This window comes from Onychostoma macrolepis, chromosome 19, assembly GCF_012432095.1.
Source record: "Onychostoma macrolepis isolate SWU-2019 chromosome 19, ASM1243209v1, whole genome shotgun sequence".
Lineage (NCBI taxonomy): Eukaryota > Metazoa > Chordata > Actinopteri > Cypriniformes > Cyprinidae > Onychostoma > Onychostoma macrolepis.
Window position 1 is genome coordinate 11,553,729 of NC_081173.1, and position 21,127 is coordinate 11,574,855.

A 21,127-nucleotide genomic window follows, 5' to 3' on the forward strand; every position below is an offset into this window, starting at 1 on the left:
ACAGAGGTCCTGTGGACGTCAATACTGGACGTTCGTTAGACGTTGGAAAAAAGACGTCATCTGGCGTCACAGTCTGCACCTTCAGGGGACCAAAATTGGACGTTCAAAAACGAAGTACAAAAGACGGGTACGCGTGATCGCCAAATCGAAAGTGAAAGTGAAAGGCGCGAGCGCTCATTCAAAAGCATTTCAATTTCGCGCATGTTGATAGCGGCTCCCTGATGCGCGAAAATACAGTATTAGCATGTATGTGGGTGTGGGCGGTAAGAAAACGAAAAAGAAAAAATATATGAACCTCAATTGAATATCACAACAATTTTGTGATTGGCTGCTATGTGTGGGGCCAGGGTGGGCTAAGCTTCTGATTGGGTGGGCCAGATCTTTTTTGCGCCACACCTAAGTAGCCAAAATACATTTAAAATCTTGCCTACAGCACTCCAATCATTCTCAACATAACATCAAACACGGGAAGGGTTGTAAAACTTTATTTCATACATAACATTGTTTTTTGAGAGAAAAGAAACCTTACAATATTTCTCTAATTATCAGTGAACTTGTTTTTGTTTTAGAATATATAATTCATTAAGAAAGGTAAACAAGTAAAAGGTTTATTTACTGCAGTAGCCTATTTGACATTTGAACAAGACGAAGTAGAGCCTTTCTCTTTGTGAATTTTCATTTTCATTTTCTTTAGAATTTAGGCTATATAAGTAGCCTAATCTGTTTCACTTATGAAATCAGTGAACGAATGTGTCAGTTAGTGGAAATAGCCTGTAGCCTATAAAGCTTTTGTTTTTTTTCTCTTGACATACACTAAAAAGGCATAGAACAGAATTTCAATAGGCATGTTTACCTACACCTCTTTAAGCAGAAGGCCATATGGGCGTATTGAGCTCTCTACGATTTCTTTCTCTTTTTCAGCAGATGTCCCTTCTGGTATAGGGACCAACCAAAAGCTCTTCTTCTTGATGATTTCCCTCTTCTGGGGGTTGATTCTATTCTGCATGATGACTTTGTAAGTCTTTCCATTCTTTTGCGACGTGAATGTCTTGCTCTTCGCGTAATCTTCTGCCACGTTGATGTCTGGAGATGAATAAATCCCTTTTCCGTACGCCTGACGGTCTCCCGCCTTGAAGTGAGTCTGAACGATGCCCTCAGCCTCCTTTAAACCGGTTCCGTGGTAGGAGACGGGCCACTCACCGGGCACTGAACGGCTCCTCCATCCGCCTGTTCCCAGCCACGCGTTCCCGCCCGGATATTTGTCCCAGACCTTCAGGGCGAAGCGCATCCAGCCGTAGGGCCGCTTGTACGGCTCGTCCCCGCGTGTGCACTCATCAGACTTTGACTCGGACATGTTCGTGAAGTCAAAATCAAACTTTGGGTCGAAAAAGTCATCCGGGATTGCAAATATTTCCTTCCGGAGAGAAGAGTTTGCGCTTTCGTTTTGCGGGGTCTTTTGTGAATTTTGCTGATCACCAACAAACCACCGCGCCAGTAAATAAGTTAGATAAGACACAGGTTGGACCACAAGCGCAAATGCTTCATAACCAAGAAGGGCAAGAGTTGTCAGACTGGTAATATGCAACTGTACGACTCCATCTAAACCCTTACAATCTGACTCCAGTTTCACCGTGACTCCCAGAACAGCAGAGAGCGCCTCGGTCAAGATATATTTGTCCACCTCCATCGCGTTAACACCCGACCTTATCAAGAGAGATTTCTATTCTGTCAGTGTCTACAAGAAAACGTGGTTTATCTATCACCCTCAACACACCCAATTTTTACCCACATTCACTTTTGCTTTTAGTTCAGTTTAGTTTGTGTGGTCACCAGGCCCGCCGCTAGGGTGGGAGGGGCGGGGGCATTGCCCCCTCAGTTTTCTTAACGAACTTATTTATTTAAACTGTTAATAGATATTTAATTGGAGGAGCATGTGCGCACCGTCTGCAGAGCGCATAGTTGTGTTCAATTTGAGCAGATCAATCAGCGTCTGACTTGAAGCAGTGTAGCCTATCAAAGAGCGATTCCCGAGCAGATGCTCCCCCGCTCGGCCCTTTCCATCCTCTCCCCTCCTTGATGACCGTGTTCGAAAGTTAAAGTAAAATCGGAACAAATAGCGCGCGAACGAAAGCCATTGCACGCTTTTGCAAGATCAGAGATTGCTTTACACCACCAACCCCCCGGGAAATTCGTGATTTCTTTTAATTTTTTTGTGCCCCCCCTAGAAATTTAGATGGTACAACGGAAAAATTCACCACATCCAAATGAAAAAAGTCAGCAAATCAAAATGAATACCAGACAGCAATATGGATTATGCTCTTCTGAGTATTACTGTACAAAAACTGACTTTTTTTCTTAGCCTTTGGAAAGGGAGGATTTATTGACAGGAGGGAGCAGAGGTTGCATTAAACAAAAATGGTTATTCATTTACTAACACTGGTATTATTTTCAGTTATTTTGATATAAATTAGCAATGCACCTCTGCACCTGTGACTCCTGAAAAAAAGCAGTTGAAACTATTTTAAGATTTAAACTGGTTTGGTCTCCTAAACAAAATTATTTAAACAATCCTACACAAAAGCTCTTTACAAATGTGCTGAACATTAATAATACCTCCTCATTGTGTGATCTTTGTGTTGGCTGTGTAGCAACTCATAATTGAAAGTATGTTTCTGAGCATTCTGAACTGTTAAATAACATTTACATTTACTTTCTGTTGCAGTCTTCATTAAAATGTGATATCTGTTTGACATGCAATTTAGATCCCGTTCAGTGTTCACGTTGTTGAGGAAATCAAGTGGGCAAAATAGAATTTAGTTCTATGTTTTATTAGTCAGACACATTTTGCAATGCACAAAATCAAACTTACATCACACAAAATACAAACAATGTATTTTTCTGTAAAACACATTAATTTAAGTATTTTGCACGGCAGTTAAACTGTTAGACAGTTAAACTGAAAGCAAAAGCGTACATGGGTGAAAATGGGTGTGCTAAGAATAGTAAGATGAATCATGTTTTCTTAGTCGACGCAAACAAAAACTTTGCACCCTTGATAAGGTCAAGAGTTTGATTGACTTTGTGACAATGAGACAATGCACAACACACAAAATCAAACTTAGCTTTATGTGCTATTCATAAATCAGTAATATGGATAAACTTGGGTTGTTTTGACCCAGTGGTTAGGTTACTACCCAGAAGGTTGGATTAAAAATTTAACTCAACCGCTGGGTCAAAACAACCCAGTTGCTGGGTTTGTCCATATTTCACCCAGCGCTGGGTTGTATTTAACCCATATGTGATGGCCTGCTTCTTCTGAGATTCTGAAGTGTGCAACCAATGGACACATGAGAGGAATCAACATGTTCACAAAGGACACGACACAGCTGACAGTGTCACTCACATGACAGTGCCAACAAAGCAGATGTGTGTGGGTTTAATTCTACACCTACATACGCAGAATGTATTTATTTATTAAGAGCCAAGAAATAATTTCTTCATTAAATGCAGAATATATTCTGACAGTGTGTATCATTTCAGATGCATAATTTGTTTTGTTTACTTTGGGTGGATGAGGGAAAATATCTGAGATGCTTTCACAATTCAATTAACAGACAAAGTAACAAAAATATAAGAATAAGAACATTTCAGATGTTCTTGCAATTTTGTAGTTTTATAGCTATATTAGTTTATACTATGTTCAAAATAGTAATATTGAAGAATGAGTATGTATGTTTGACAGGCCTACAGTTTTTTGAGCAAGCCTTTGCCAGTGGTTCTCAGCCGCTTGAGGCCCATTAAGGAGCATCAGCAAACTTCAGAAGAAGCCTCAAGATGACTTAGAATTAAAATGAACTAAAATAACTAATTAATCAAGACATGTATTATTTTAATTTAGCCTACTCCCTCAGCTGTTGTCTTTCCTTTTAAGAACCAGAAATTATCAAAAAATAATCTACTCTAGAGGGACTTAGCTGTTGTTATTCTATTTGGATGTCTACCGGAAGTTAAGTTAGGGCCACAAAAGTAACGTTTGTTTATGTTGTTGTCGCTGAAACGTGAGATGTAGTAACTATAGCAACCGTGGCGCCCATTGCCCTATGTTGCCAGGAACTACCGTGAAACGTTTGTTGCAGCGCTCTTAAGCCCTATTCGGACGGGACTAGTTTTCTAAACTACGTTTGAGTTTCGATTCTTATCACCTGACGTCTGCGATTTTCATGTACCAATTCGGACGGGACTAACATCTCCGTGTTTATTACAGAGGTGGGAGGGTCTGTTTTGTACATCTGGGCGTTTCAGAGGTCACGCGCTCTGTATGCGTGCATTGCGTGTCATTCGGATTGATTACCATTAGTATAACAGTTTTACTACAAATACCATGGTGAAGTATAGCAAAACCATGTTAATGTGTGGTTGCTTTAGTTTTACTTTAGTTATTTATTTGTAGTAAACCCGTGTTTAATTTTTGTAATTGAGTGCAGAAATTAACGCGAGTAATTTTACCTGACGCAGATATTACAATAGCCAGTCTGAATGGTACGTGATCTGACTCTTGATTTTATTATTGTTTTTAATTTATTTACTTTTTTTTTCCTTGCCGGGAGGCAAATATATCAAGAGCGTCTATGGTAATTCACGTTGGCCAAAACACACAAGGAAACGCGTTGTGAAAAAAAATATCACCGGCAATCACAGACATCGTATTCGGATGGGATTAGTTTTCTCAGAGGATCACTGAGTTTTCTGAAAAACAGTAGGTAATTTGCTCTGGAATTATTACAGAGGTTGTGTGAGAAAAACACAGACATGGCAGATTCGGACGGGATTAAAATCACCAAGTACGTCTGTGAAACACACATTTCTCTAACGACCCCCTGTAAAACTAGTCCCGTCCGAATAGGGTTTTAAAGAAATACCTTAAGTTACCTCAGGGAATTTTTTCCCCTCAGGGATAACGTTACTCCTAAAACAAATTACTTAAGGACTTTCATGCAACCGGGCCCAGGGTTCCGTAACATGATTTTAAATGTGTGTTTTCTAAACATGGAAAAGTTGTGTAAATTAATAAGGTCTTAGAACTCCAGGTATTGACCATTATACTTAATATGACTCTCTTCTGACCACAAGTCACAGGGTGACTGTTCCGAGACTCGAGGTTTGTGTTCTCGCGAGACGGGCGCGTGAGGTTTACGCGCGCGGTGCACGCTGGGAAGCCCTTTCTCTACGAGGCCATCTTGGTGTGATCAGGAGGTGAGCGCGGCTCTGGCGGAAACTATTAAAATACTCATTTTAAGACTTCTGTCTAGGATACAAACGTATGATTTTGAAAGTGTAAATGATTTGTCGCTCTTCTGTGTTTAGGTTGGCCAGATCGGACTAATCAGGAAAAATGGTGGCCGCAAAGAAAACGGTGAGTGGAGCGCGATGCTGCGCCGGAGAACTTCACGTGGAAGCTCCGCTACAGGCCTGATTAGAAAAACCAACACGTTTCCATCCACAAATATTTTGATCTATAAGATTAAAGTTACGCAGTTGAAGTGTTAATACACATTATATGGTGCAAATGTTTGTCTCTTTTCGGGGACGTGCTGGTGGGTGGGCTAAATGTGAGCTAGTTCGAGTGCAGCTGCTTGACGGGATGTTTCTAGTACAGAGGATTTGTTTTGTATTGTGTTTATATCGTTATTAATATATTTAATACAAGTGTCCACATAACGTGATGTGTCTTTATCAGACAAACGCTTATTACGTAAATTAAAGCCGCGTTCCTTAAATCATGATGTCCCAATAAAATGTACGGGAGCAATACTTATGAAATGTCATTGAGAGATAGTATTATAGTTGTCTGTGAAGCAGACGTGATGTGGTCACATTATGTATACACTGTTTATAAGTTGATCTTCATAGTGTGAATGGGATGTGACTTTAGAATTGCTTTGGAAATTTAACTTATATTAATTTGCTTGACTTAATGCACATATTAGTCTAGTGCACAAGATTAATATACAGAATTCACACCCCTTTCAAAGAAATTACTGATGATAGCCTGATATAAGATATATTTGACATGTTAGTCATTGTATTCTGTCAAAGTGTACTTTTTTACATTCTGCGCTGTAGCTGTATTTATGGTTTTCTCTTCATCTTTACAGAAAAAGTCCCTGGAGTCCATCAACTCTAGACTGCAGCTTGTGATGAAGAGCGGTAAATACGTTCTCGGATACAAGCAGTCTCAGAAAATGATTCGCCAAGGAAAAGCCAAGCTGGTAATCCTTGCCAACAACTGTCCTGCTCTGAGGTGTGTGTTTTTTACTGCTCTGTGAATCCGCTGTCATAATGCAAATAATCTGTAGTGTCTTAGTCAATACAATTGTAGATGGATTGAGGATATTTTAATGATTCATGATTTTTTTTTTTTCTTTCTAGGAAATCTGAGATTGAGTACTACGCCATGTTGGCCAAAACCGGAGTCCATCATTACAGTGGAAACAACATTGAGCTCGGCACAGCCTGTGGCAAATACTACAGGGTGTGCACACTGGCTATCATTGACCCTGGTGTGTATTCATGCATCTGTTCCATTCAGTGGGAGAACTGATGTGACTTGATCTTAAGCTTTTGATTTATTGTAACTAGTTTAGTAGATAAGTACAATGTCAAAGTACATGTACATTTAAAAAGTTGCTGGTGATATTTTGAATCTGATGTGGAACTCTAGAGCATCTTAGACATTGTCCGACTGTCCTTTGCATTTTCAATATCAATATTGTGTCCAAGTTAAATGACTTGTTCTGTCATTAATGCCTTTCTCTTGTGTTGATAGGCGATTCTGATATCATCAGAAGCATGCCAGACCAGCAGCAGGGGGAGAAGTAGAGCCATTTCCACCAGATCTTATTAGAAATAAAATTGGTTGAAACGGTCTTTGTGGTTTTTGGTTATTTTTGTCTCCGCTTTTATTCAGAGTTGATGTCTAATGGATAAAAAGTGTAAACTTTTTTTATTTATTTATTTTTTTTCTCTCTCTTCTCATCTTTTGATCATTGATAATGTTGAATTTGGATTGGATGGGATGTTTAGTCACTGTTTCAGTTATTCTAGTTTTTATTATTGAAATTATTTTATTATTTGACATGTTTCTGGAATCCTTCATATGCTTTTGGGAAATGTTTATTTGTCACAACTTCTCAAAAGCATGAACAGGTATCCAATGTTTTCTTTATGTTAGTTGTGAAAATTAATTTGTGTGCTGTGAATTCATCTTGAGCCACAGCAATGGGATGAATCTAAAGTTATGCATTCACACCTTTAATAAGTATTACAATTTTGCCACTAGAGGGTGCAATATTTAATGCATTTTCTTAGTTTTGCAGTTAAAACATTTTATCAGTACAGGCAGGGTGAATTAAAATATAATGATATCTTTTGGTTTGAAAATTTCTGTAGCTCTTTCCTAAATTTGAAAAATGTGTAAATTGTTGATATGGAAATGTTTTACAGTCTTAAACGAAAAGCATGTCACCCATAGGATTTAACTGCTGAAAAAATAGTCAGAAACATTTCATTTTAAATTGCTACCAAATATATTTGGCTCATGTAGTTTTTCCTAATCTTGAGAGGCATATACAAGTTTGATTAAATATTTAATATATTAATTATATAAAATTAGATGTTTTTCAGATTTGATGATAAAATATTTGATGAGATATCTGAATTGCTCAACTTCACAGTTATCTGAATTAAATAAAAAATTGTCATTGCAGTGGCTATGTGCCAGTGTCAGCAATAAATAGGCACAGGCACATTAATACTCTCTAAACAAGGCAAATGTGCAAAATGAGACCATCTGTGTGGGTTTTTTTTTTTTTTTTTGTATTGTATTTATAAACTTTACTTCAAAATTGTTCACATACTCTCCAGTGATTTAATGCAGCCCTTGAGATGAGGCTGAGGCATTAGAAACGTGCTGCGGCAATGACACACTTTTTTTTTTTCAGCCCTAAAAAAAAAATCTGACAGGCCTAAAGCGCTTGAGCAGAGAAAACATCAAACGCTCTCCTCACTGAAGTGATTGCCCTAGTTTCCTCAGTCACGTGTAGTCAGTTTTGAAGTCTAATTCTTAAGTACCCACACAGATAAATATAATCAGCCTCAACTGAGCATGTTCAGTGAGCTTGCAAAATTAAAGGATAAATAGGGAACTGGAGTGATGTGCATGAGATTGCATCTGTGCCTCAGAAAGGACCTCAGGCTGTTTTTAGTTTTATATACTAAAGCGTCACTGGACAAGCATCCTTGGGCCATCAAAAATAGGTCAGTGGATGAAGTGCATATATATGTTTCAGATTCTTCTAACCAAAGTAATTGGTAAAAACCCTGACACAGTTCTGCTGAGGCAGGACTGAAAGTAGGTGAATCCGTCTCCTCTGGTCAAGCAAAGGTAATGCCACACTTTAATTGTGAATTCAATCCACTCTCCCTGGACTTCTGCAGACATCAGGCAAAAGACTCCCATAATGAAGCATTACTGGAATATTTTTATTGTTTAGAAATAAGACATAAGCCAGTGTCAACCCAATACAGGATGTGTAACAAGACGAAGACAAACATTCACAGGCATTCTACCTACTGACAGACATTGTTCTGAGAATTCATTTTGTGATATCCATTGAAAATTACTTCATTTTTATGAGAAATATTGTGAGAATATTATAATAAAAATTACAGGTCACAATACCAAAAGTAATATTCCAAATACACAGAATCCTTTTAAATAGTGTTTCATGATAAAACATTGCTTATATGAAGCTAATTCGGAGATGCTCAATTGAAGATGAAAGTCTACACACAGAACAATGAAAGAAAACTCCTACATCTATCAATCTCTAATATTTTCATTAATGCTTCTATATCTAAATGTTACCATGATGAGTAAATGTAAGTGTATAGTCATTTTCAGCTATGGTTACATGTTACAAAATACCCTTGCATAGCCACTGTATATAAAAATTTAAAATGTTCCCAATAACATAAGCTACTTTGAGCTAGAAGGTGACTGGGGGAGACGCCATGTCATCTGAACTCTGCTATAATCTACTGTCGGGGTCACATCGTTTACTTCATTTGTCACAATTACTGATTAACACACCATTCATCACAGACAATAACATGAATGAATAATATTCACATGTGCAAAAACATTGCAGTCTGCAGCCACAGATTGTAACCTAGTGATAATGACAGAAAAGTTACACTACTTCTCCAAACAGGAGCGCGTAACTTCACCAAATGACTAAAATGATTTCCTAACACCCATAATTCTCATTTATTCACTGAGCACTGTCTGGTTCAATGCAAGTCAAGATCAGTCGACAGCATTTGTGGCATATTGTCAATGACCACAAAAATGGTCTGGGCTGCGTTTCCCAAAAGCATCTTAAGCCTAAGTACATTGTAGACCCATTGCCACCAATGGAGCTATGATCAACTTAGGCTTACGATGCTTTTGGGAAACACAGCCCAGGTCCCTTGTTTTCTTTAAAAAAAGAAGCAAAAATTAAGGTAGGTTAGGCACCTACAATAGAAGTGAAGTGTGAAGCTTTTAATTTTATGAAAGCACTTACTTTAATATTTCTCTTAAAATCTGTGTATTAGAGCTGTAAAGCTGTTCAAATGAAAATTCTGTCATTAATTGACAATGTCGTTCCAAACCCGTAAGACCTTCGTTCATCTTCGAAACACAAATTAAGATATTTTTAATGAAATCTGAGAGCTTTTGGACCCTGCAGACAGCAACACAACTACTGCGTTCAAGGCCCAGAAAGTTAAAATAGTCCATGTGACATCAGTGGTTCAACCTTAATTTTACGTAGCTACGAGAATACTTTTTGTGTGCAACGAAAAGAAAAATAACGACTTTATTCAACAATCTCTTCTCTTCCGCGTCAGACTTCGACGCGCATTCATGGGAGTACCACGACGCAACAATGCATATTTTTGCTTTCTTTGCGCACAAAAAGTATTCTCGTAGCTTCGTAAAATTACGGTTGAACCGTAATGTCACATAGACTGTTTTAACGATGTCCTTACTACCTTTCTGGGCTTTAAGCGGGGTAGTTAATGACAGGATTTCCATTTTTAGCTTTTTTTTTTTTTTTTAAGTAAACAAGTGACAAGTCCTTTAATTTGAAGTCAGATCCCCCATGATACATGAATCTTTAAAATGTTTCAAATCTAAACCAGAGTTTCACAAATATTAAGTGTATACAGCTTTATATCTGTTCACAAGCAGCAGGATCGTTCAGTCTTTGTGACATCTACACCATCTAAAACTAACGATTAGCATTTTATTGATTGAAAGAGAATATTAATCAATGATTGCATCAAGTTTTGGGACACGGTGTATAAAGGAAGACTTAAAAGATTTCACTTTGTTAGATAAAATGCTGTAGAATTGCTCGCATTAATTCACATTTTTACAACTAATTTAGTTATATTCTGAATAAAAATTTGTCATTTTATTTCGTACAGTACAACGAAATTAAAGTGAAAATGCCGGTTTCTTACATTCAGTATATTTCTAGGTAATTCCCATTTTAAAAGTGCTCTTACGTAACTCCCGTGTTTATCATGCACGCCGCATTCAAATCTCAGGTATATCAGTAGACAACAACACTACTGAGTAGTTCACAGTATTAAAAAGGCCAGTGCCACACATAATCGCCAAAAGTGCAAATCAGATTGGAGCTGACACACAGCGTTGGGTTTCCAGGACAGCTGGGCAGCCTCGTCGAGGGAAGGGCGTCTCAAAGTCATACTGCTGCCTCCAGAGAGGAGAGAAGAGAGGAGACTTACGTCACACAGCGACAAACAGCAGACCAGGGCAACGGAATGGGCTATTGTGACGGAGATTGTTTCTTTGGAGAAGGTTTGGGAGGAGCGTAGTAAGAGAGCGGTGCGATTCTTAAGCTGAAACGTACTGAGGAGGGGGATCCTTCGGTGGAATAGCGATGGCCTCCTCGTAGGGTGGAAGTAGTACCTGAAAATAAAGCAGTAGCATATTAAGTAACTGCTTTACGTATACAATATGTTCCCCTTTTCTGTTGTACACTATATTCTTAGATTAATCAAAACACAAAAAATTAAAACAATAAGAGAATAGTCTGTGCTATAGCCATTAGCACACATGCTGTCATGAATATTAGCTTATACTATAAACTGCCAATTAGATTAGAATAGAATATGAAACAGGACACGTCATGCTAAATAAAGTTTTCAACAGAAGGGGCTATATTTCTGTATAAAATAAACTTTCTTGGAATGTATACACAATTTTATGTCTCAACATAGTAAGTCAAGAAAGAGCTTCAAGAAATCATGTCTGATATCACTTCTGGTTCATTCGTCACATTGGACATAATGGGTCACATTGGAAGCACTGCATTTTGGGATACATTATTGTGGTCAGCTGCTGCACATTTTGGCAAACGCAGCAGGTCATCCATATGGAGCCCCACACATGAACATTAGAGGAAAAAAACAATATCGCTGGAACAAAAAGGAATAATGGCCACACATTTCCACAACATTCATTCCCTTATTTTTAGTTAAAAAAAAAAACCTTTTAAAAAATAAAATTATTTAGGGCTGCAACAACGAATCGATTAAATCGATAAAAATCGATTACTAAAAGCGTTGGCAACGAATTTCATAATCGATTCGTTGTGTCGCGCGACGCGGAGACGTTTGATTATTAAAAAAAAAAAAAACTTTAGTTGAGCGGAGCGGAGTGAACACACTCGGTCTCTCGCGCACGGATGCTAGCAGAGTTTGGCGCCTCATAAATAAAAACAAAAAGTAAAAAAAAAACCAAAAAACGAGCGGAGGTAGAGGAAAGATACATGGCGGAGGCAGAGAAATCCGTGCGACCCAAGTCATCCAAGGTGTGGGAGCAGGGCGGCGTTTGCGTATGGCAGAGTATGGCAGTTGCCATACCCTAGCCCAGTCAGGTGCTGTGAAACATTATCCAAACTTGAGTCGCTTATAATTCGTTTTATTATTTTAAATCAGAGAGTTTTAAAAATAGTAAACCAATGATAAGCATTAAAATAACTTGTCAGTAAAACTTCGTAACGCCATTGGATCATCGAGCTCTCAGCGAGACCTCGTAACTTCACCCGCCTCCGTTCAGATTGACGCGCGCACAGCCTGGAGAAGATGAGATCTCTGCTTTTTCGCAATGCAAGGGTGAATAAATAATTGGTGTTTGAATAGTACAGCGTTTTCTTTACTCAAACACTATGTCAGTAAAGGATAATGTTTTTGTGTGTTTGAAGAGTGGAGAAGAATTAGTTATTTGCTGTCTATATACGTTTTAAATATCCTGTGCATTATGTGCATAAGCGCTTAATTTGAGATTTTGGCCAAGTGTATTAAACAACAAGAAAAACTAAGCGCCCATATAGCTACAATCAAAGTTATATAACCTGTAAAAGTTGATGAAAGCATAATGCACTTAATGCACTTATGCACTGCATAACAGTTACAGCCGTTCTAACGACAGACAAAACACTCCATCTCCGTCATTCTCTGGTCAAAACATTATTAACTCCATTTGAGCTTGATTTTCATATAATGTTAAGTGCAGGTGTCTGATACAATACCAACGCTAACGACGCAGTGTTGTTAAATTATTTAATTTTTGCACCCCCCAGATGTAAAGCATACATGTGTATGTTTTTTGTGTTAGTCCATTTTATTTTATTATTATTATAACAGCTCAGGGATGTTCAAGGAGCAACATGTTTGTGCACTTTCTAAAGATTTTAGTTCTGTTTTTGAATAAAGGGTTGGAAATGAATGCTTTTTTTTTTTTATCCGATTCATCGATTAATCGAAAAAATAATCGACAGATTAATCGATTATTAAAATAATCGTTAGTTGCAGCCCTAAAATTATTGTTGCTTTGCTAGCCACCTGTAAACCAAGGCCATGGCAGACATAAAACTAAAGCATTTTTAAGCAACTCTGGGTCAGAGGGTCCCCAAAATGCCTTCATCTTAAATTTAAATGCTATCCATCTCCGCAGAGGAATGTTCATTCCCTATACAGAAAAACCAGCTCAAAACATTCTGTTATTATGAAACGGTGAGCTAATTAGTAATATGGTCATGAATGCCCTGAGGGGGGATCACATTTTCACCTTGTCAGGATGGCTGGAATGCGGATTTCAAATGAACCAAACAAGTGTGGACAGTTATGTAACGGCCTGCAGCTGAATGGTGAAAAAGCCCCATGCTTCTCAATGGCCTTTTATTTCAGTTCTTTCTGTCTCTTTTTAAAGCATCTGACCACTCATTATACTGGTCATCCATCTGTGTCATTCATCTGTGGAACGACCCGGGCAATCCAATTAGCCCGATCACCCACCCCCCAAAAAAACTTTTTTTAATAATTAGAAACATACAAATAAAATGCATTCCTTCAAAGCACTGCAAGTCACTTTAGATAAAAGCATCTGTCAAATGCATTAAATGTAACTCTGAGTTGTCAGTGACTGGAGGGTCAACAGAGCAGCAGGACAGACAGACAGAGGCAGTAAAACAGGATTACTTATGGCAGACAGTAGTGGGATTAGAGGCAGTAGAGGAACACAGCACACTGCCCTCTCTAATGCCCTCCATAAACACTGACTCAACAATACAGAGGGCATGAGGAGACGTCATCGTGATCCTGCTGTGATGCACGTCTGAACATCCCCTATAGCTGTGCAGAGATAAACTACATGAGACTGCTTTTATGACCGAATCACATGTTGGGCCGGAAACTGAACTGGATGATTTTCATATGTTTAGTTTGGTTAACGGTACTTAAACATTTGCATTCTTTTGCTGACAGCATGATCAGTTTAGCCTGATTTGCGAACGAATGACGAACGAACTGAATTGAATCAGTCTTTCGGATAATATTCAATTCACATTTCACTCACTGAACCATGATTCATTACTTTGCTTAAATCATAATAAAAGTTAAAGATATACGTTCAGAAAATAATTGTTTTGCATTTAAATGTTTAATTTTAATGTATTTATTGTAAGTTAAATGTTACCAAAACAATATATATATTTTTTTAATTCTGTATTTTGTTTATAAAAATATAAATCTCATATAGCTTTATATGGTATAATAAAGGTAACATATTTTATTTGTTGCCTCCTTAAATGTACTAAAAGAATCATTAATGGAATCAGTAAGGAACCGGGTGTATTAAATGGAATCAAAATCTGAAACAGAATGATCAAACTCCTTATGATTTTTATCCATAATTACACTACCATTCAAAAGTGTAAAAAAAAAAAAAGTATATTATGAAATTATTTGATCAAAAATACAGTTCAACAGTACTGTTGTGAAATATTATTACAATTTCAAATAGAAAATTGTTATTTTAATATATTTTAAAATGTAATTTATTCCTGTCTTTTACTATTATTACTGTTGAATACAGTTATGCTGCTTAATATTTTTCTGGAAACTATGATACATTTTTCCAGGATTCTTGATGAATAGAAAGCTCAAAAGAACAGCATTTGTTTGAAATAGTCTACGTGGGTTCATTATGGAGACATCTGCAAATATGAGTGTAAAAAAACAAGACTCCGTTAAACAGTTTAGGTTTATATAAACCTCTGACTTACTGTAGTGTCATTTGTGGTGACATAAACCAGGACCTCTGTAGTGGTTCTTCCACTGACGTATCTGTAGCAGTTCCACACACAGGCAATAAGGTAAGCCTAAAGAGAAAAAGAGAAAGATCAGCCACTGATGCTAAATAAAACACCACCATAAATCATGTGCATATGGCTTAAGCAATAAAAATAATGAGCCACAGATACAGTGCCTTGTCTACACTATTTAATTTCCAGATGGTAAAAAATTATAACTAGAAAGTATGGGGCAGGTAACATAAACATGATTTTTTCATTTAAAATCCTTTTTTTGTTGTTTAAAATACACACAGTGACAGTATGAGCTAAGGTTGTGCTATAACTGGTCACCTTTCTTTTTTATTCTTCATTTTTAATAATAACCTTGTATCTTTTTGCATTTATGCTAGAGAAGTAGTTCACCCAAAAATGCTAAATGAATACAATGCTGACAAACCTAAAAACTGTCAACCAAATATCTGCTTTTACTGTTCAAGAAATTAACCCTTCAGTAAAATTTACAATCTAAACTGTTTTTTCATTCAATTCAATGATGATGTTTATTCCCAGAGACATTCCGTCTGATTTAGACAGATCACAAAGCAACAAACAACCTATTAGACTGTCATGCATACAACAGCATGGGAGGCAAGCAGAGGTTAATTTTAGCACACTGTGTTTATCCCAGCAGAGTAATCTGCCTCTCTCTAATGCGTGCAGGCTGTCATAAAGCGATTTGTATCACATCTGAAGTCTACTGGAAAAGTCAGGCTTCTAGAAGGACAACACAGTGTTTGTCTGAAGCAGTCATATTCACAGTCATCTTGCAGGCTACGGTGCATCACATCTAGCTATAGTGAACCAAAAATGATCTGGCAGATCACAATAAAGGGAAAGCAGTACAGTTGTTTTGCTTTACCTTAAAGGCTAAGATGCATCCAACAAAGAGAAGCACTGCTAATACTAGGCACATGTTGTTTGTGGACATCAAGTCCTCTTTGTATGGAAAGGTCCCAGGCTGTTAAAACATAAAAACACAAAGAGTCAATAACAGAATGATACTCAGCAACTCAAAGTTTGATATTTTAAGAGTCAGATCAGATCCTTACCAACTGCTGAAGGTAGTCCTGTATGGTGTTGGGGTAAACGACAACACTTATTGCTACCAGTGTGTTGAGAGCAAAGTCAAAGATCTGGTAGCAGAAGAAAGGAATGATCCATGCAGCATGTTGCTGAAAGAAAAGAAAGAAATCATTTTACTACGCAGCACAAACTGATGAATTAACCATTTAAATTGAATGGTAAACAGATAAATAGTCTTATTTAATGAGCTTCAAAGGATCCTTCATTCACAAATGAAAGTTCTGTTTTAGAGTTCAAGGAAGAAAGTCTCATGGGTTTGGAACAACATGAGAATGGGTAAATTATGGCAGAACTTTCATTTTTAGGTGAATAATCCATTTAATAAGAAAGTTGTCAAACCTTATATGCACCGTAGGTCGCCATTCCACAAATCAAAATCATCAGCAATGAGATTGCAGCGGCGATACACATGTCTGTGGAGGAAAGACACATAACATCAGATCTGCATATGGAATATTGAGTCTAATAGCCAAAATGTACCATTTAGGAATTCTCAAAATCCCAAGACTGATCTTTTAATATGATAAGAATTTCGCTAATGTTATTTTGCAGCAAGCCTGGCATCCAGCTAATTTCACTTTGAGTTGAGCTCACTACAAAACTCAGTTTACCAAATAATGCTTTGAATGAATGTTTTTATTTTTAACATCAACTGTTTTAATGGCGTTGATGTTAAAAATAAATGTTTTAATAATGCAAATTTAAGAGCATTCCTTATAAAGTTCACAGTATCAATTTATAAAGAATTTCTTGTAAGCTATATTTCTACAAATTAACTGCAATAACTGAAAAGTAAACTGGGCCAGATAAATCTAATAAGATCCAAATCATATTGACCTGAATGAAGAATTTATTAGAAATTGTACTGAATAAAATTAAGACTGTTGATCAGAATTTAAACAAATCCGAACATCAGCGTTAATAGCCAGAACTATCAACAAACCGGAAAATATATCTGTGTAAAATGTAATGAATTCTCTTATCATGCTCTGAAATTTCTATGAAAATGTACTTAAATATATCTATGTAAATTGTAAGGAATTGTCATTATGCCTTCAAATTTCTTTAAAATGCACTGATATATATCCGTCAATTGTGATCAATTATTTTGCATTGAAATTTCTATGAAAATGCAATTAAATATATCTGTGTACATTTCTGAATGATTCATTTATGAACCAACTTACTAATTCATCAGAAAAAGCTAGAGACTGACATACGAGCCAGTAACATTGCCCGCCTAAGTTAAAATTTTAGTAGCTCAGCCTAGCACTCACAAGACATTACAGGCTCCATGAAACAGTTACCTGACCTACGATCAATAGTGCTGTGTTTCCAAAACAGCCACCAGATTTTCTTTCTCTCCAAAACACAGGCATATCTCATATTATTGAGAAATACAAACAAAGAAGCTTTACAGATAATAAAATAGCCAAGTAAGCACATAGTTGAGCAAAACAAGTGAAATAACTCCTCTAATTCCTCCACTTCCAACCTTAGTTTATAATTTTGCAACTTTTTAGAGTACATAATATTATCGCTGACATCCTGAATTACTATTACACATTGAGTTAACCTAATGGCTAATATTGCAGGGTTGGACTAATCTCTGACACTTTTGAATGTGATGCTGTGACTCTATCAAATTAATTTGAGCTGCTTGTGCTCTCAGTACTGGAAGTGCATTGAGTTCAGTGGTGCTGGTCTCTGAAACAGAGCTTAATCCCCTGCATATGTTAAAGGACACTCCACCGTACACTCTGTCTACTTCAGCGCCTATTACAAAACAGGCTTCATATAACAGATGCAAAGCTGCCCAGACCAATTACAAGGAATCATAGTTTGAATCCTGCTGATGAGAGCCGGTTTTAATCAAAGTCACCAGAGCCAGAATCTATAGCTGCACAGACAGCAGTGAAATACGATAGCAGTCTTCGAGCTCTCGCTGAACTTTAAAAATTGATGATGACTTGTTAGCTCATACTGGAATTTAATAACTACAGGGGATTAAATGACTCAAACGTACTTGCATCATCCATGACATCCAAATCTGTGCCGAGTTCGGAGCTGGTGAGGTGGTAGTGGTACTGAACTGGGTCATTGAGAGCCGACAACAGGATTAACAAAACCACTGCATTGATGAGCTGAAAAAGACAGAGATTATTATTCAACAAATTAATTTTTAGGTGAAAACTACCAGAATAAGATGAAAATTTAAATTACATTTTGGAATAAACTGTTCAGATTAGTTTACTGCTCAGTTTGTTATTATTTCAAAATTATATTTTAGTACCTGCAGTATCTTGTGTTAAGTTTAAACATACAATTTAAAGTATTTGCATTCACTTTCATAATACATGTTTTAATTCATTCATTCATTCATTTATTAATGATATGTGTGTGTGTGTGTGTGTGTGTGTACTTTTATAATGTATGCCACAATATATAAAAATGTTTTAATTTTAAATATATAATGAATTAATTAAAGCATGTACATAAAAATGTGTGTATATATATATATATATGTGTGTGTGTGTGTGTGTGTGTGTGTGTGTGTGTGTATCAGTATGTAAGTCGCTTTGGATAAAAGTGTCTGCTAAATGAGTAAATGTAATGTAAATATATATATATATATATCACACATACACATACATACATATGTGTGTGTGTATTATTCTAGATCTGCTGAAATGTTTGACATTGCTGTTTAACTTTCCAGACCAAACAAAATTAGTCCCATCAACCATATTATAATGTCAGCTCTACATAACGGACAAATCAAAAATGAAATGAATCTGTGACACACATTGCCTTTATCCTCATTCATTATCTCTGATCATGTTTTGTCTGTGACAAGTTTCCTGTCTGTGTCAATAAGCATCGCTGTAGTTTTTAGGTTAATGAATATTCTGCTGTTCCTTGCAGAAGAAACTGGAGGTGACCAGAATATTCTTCCGTTGTTTATTTGCATCTCCTATATTTAAGCATTTGGACACAGTTTGATAAAACGAAACTTCCTTTAACAGTTTTGGCAAAAGATCAAGGATTATTTATATCACGTAAAAGGACCCGGTGTCTAAAACAAGCCTCAACTTTTAGAGAAAGGTGGAAGTACGACATAATTACGGTATCATTTAACGTTAGTGGTAAAATTATTTAAGGCTTCGCGGGTTGCTCTCTGGCATTAGCACAATATCCTAGACAATGTTTATAAAGATGAGTGCAGAATTTTGAAAACCAAACGTTTAGAATCCCCCCCCCAAACAATACACGATTTTGAAAAAAAACGACCATTTATTAATTTTAATTAAATTGGAAAAGGAATTCAATTAGAATTCTACTAGTGTAATTATTACTTACTAATCATATTCAGAATATTTTATGTTGGATATAAAAATAAACAGAAGGGGTTATTGAACATAAGAGTTGTTTTGGCTCACCATATACCAGATGCCCAGGATAATGGTGCCTGTTCGGACATGACAGCACAGGCAGCAGCTGGTCGTGTACCATCGGTCCCACGGAGAAATCATCTTTCCGTCCAAAAACAGCACGGCTAGATCATGTATGCCTTTTTAGCTCGAAGCGATATTATTGTTTTTTTTATATATAAATCGATGGTTTTTGAGAGCTACAGCTCACCGTCGCAGCATTCGGTCGCCGTTAAATCCTGAGTTGTTTCCGTTTCCCGTTAGTGTCCCGTTCTTTCCCACCGCTGCATTAATCCAGCTCATCTCCGCACCACGTGACCGGAGGGGGATTTAGCGTGACGTCAGAGGCCCGCTGTTCAGACGCCGGGAAGCAAAGACCTTACAGTGCGGGAAGTCAACATTTTGATTTATTTTTGAGAAGATGTGAACATTTAAGAAAATACAGTTGTGACAACAATATTGTCATTCAACGTGGGGCAAGTTGGCACAATGGAACCTGAGTTTATCAGCAAAATTTAAACAGAAAAATAATATTGCACAAAACAATTTATGAAACACTACAAATACAAACTCTTTTGGCTAAGTAAAATTTATGTCAATTTAATTTAAATCTATAACAATTAAAACATATTTAAAAAATATATAGGAGGCTATAAATAAAATAAACTTGCCCAGCCTGAAGAATATATTAAGTTATAAAATGAAAAAATGACAAAAACAGCCGACCTCTTTGCTTAAACTAGACATGGCTGTGAAGGAAAAACAACTGATAGTTTATTAAGATCTCACTTTTTAAATAAATCATACATCTATTTAAATCTTTTATAGTGACAAATCTATCTATGGTGACAGAAGTTACACTTGGATGTGAAAAACATGACATAGGTAAAAACTGGAGCAAAGATGTCTTCAGACTTGGTTACAAAAGTGTTCATATAATCTCCTCCAGTGAGATTATATGAAGGGATCCAGTGTTGATGAGGACAGGGCTCTACGTGACACAGGAGGAGAGCAGATGGCCCATACCAATGAGACGGTGTGTGTGTGTGTGTGTGTGTGCGCCTGGAGCCTTTGCCTAAGCCTCTGTGGGCGGCAGCTCCTTCACTGCATCAGGGGATTTACAGCTCTCAGCCAATGTAAGTTAGTTTAACAGCAGCAAAACAACATGGTGGCTGTACAAAGAGTGAAATGTTCTCAGGTTCACCTGGAATTGGGACCTTCACAATTTATAGAAATATATTTCAATATTTTACAATATTTTTGTCCTCAGGGTATTTTTTTTTTAAATTATTTATTATTAGTTCTGTGTTTATTTAGATTTAGTTGCATAATACTTTGACTCCCAACTTCTGTTTATATTTTACTACCATTCAAAAGTTTGGGGTCAGATTAAATTTTTTTTTTTTTAAAGAATTCAGCAAGGATGCATTTGCTCAAAAGTGACAGTAATTGTTACAAAAAAATAATGCTTTAGAACTTTCATCATTTTTGTTCATCAAATCCTGAAAAAAAGTCATGGTTTCCACAAAAATATTAAGCAGCACAACTGTTTTCACTATTGATAATAATAAGAAAGGTTTCTTGTATGGTGGCCGAGAGAGCTCAACACACTGCAAATAGAAAAAAAAACCCTGCAAATTAAGAAAACAACTTCATCAATTTGACAACACATACGCTACAAATGCTCACAACACAACCAAATAAAGAAACGTGCTGCAAATAAAATTCTTTGTTTGGTTGTGTTGTGAGCATGTGCAGCACCTGCTGTCAAACTGATGAAGATGTTTTACAATCATCTGAGCATGTGAGACTTATTTCAAAAACATAAAAAATGTTACCAACCCA

The 21,127-nt window shown here is 36.7% G+C and overlaps 2 protein-coding genes across 2 annotated transcripts; one reads left to right on the forward strand and one right to left on the reverse strand.

Annotated features, from left to right (window-relative positions):
• Nucleotides 1–5,144: 5,144 nt before the first annotated feature.
• On the forward strand, nt 5,145–6,927 carry rpl30 (ribosomal protein L30). Its single transcript, XM_058753783.1, has 5 exons — nt 5,145–5,253; nt 5,365–5,413; nt 6,156–6,301; nt 6,430–6,560; nt 6,827–6,927. Exons 2-5 carry the CDS (start codon nt 5,393–5,395, stop codon nt 6,877–6,879), a joined length of 351 nt encoding a protein of 116 aa, XP_058609766.1. The 5' UTR covers nt 5,145–5,253; nt 5,365–5,392; the 3' UTR covers nt 6,880–6,927.
• A 1,606-nt stretch (nt 6,928–8,533) lies between these two features.
• On the reverse strand, nt 8,534–19,591 carry laptm4b (lysosomal protein transmembrane 4 beta). The gene is made up of 7 exons (XM_058754731.1): nt 19,292–19,591; nt 17,878–17,995; nt 16,191–16,264; nt 15,818–15,940; nt 15,628–15,726; nt 14,700–14,795; nt 8,534–11,041 (listed from the first exon to the last, which is right to left on the reverse strand). The coding sequence occupies exons 1-7, from the start codon at nt 19,382–19,384 to the stop codon at nt 10,967–10,969; spliced, it is 678 nt and encodes a 225-aa protein (XP_058610714.1). The 5' UTR covers nt 19,385–19,591; the 3' UTR covers nt 8,534–10,966.
• Nucleotides 19,592–21,127: the final 1,536 nt, after the last annotated feature.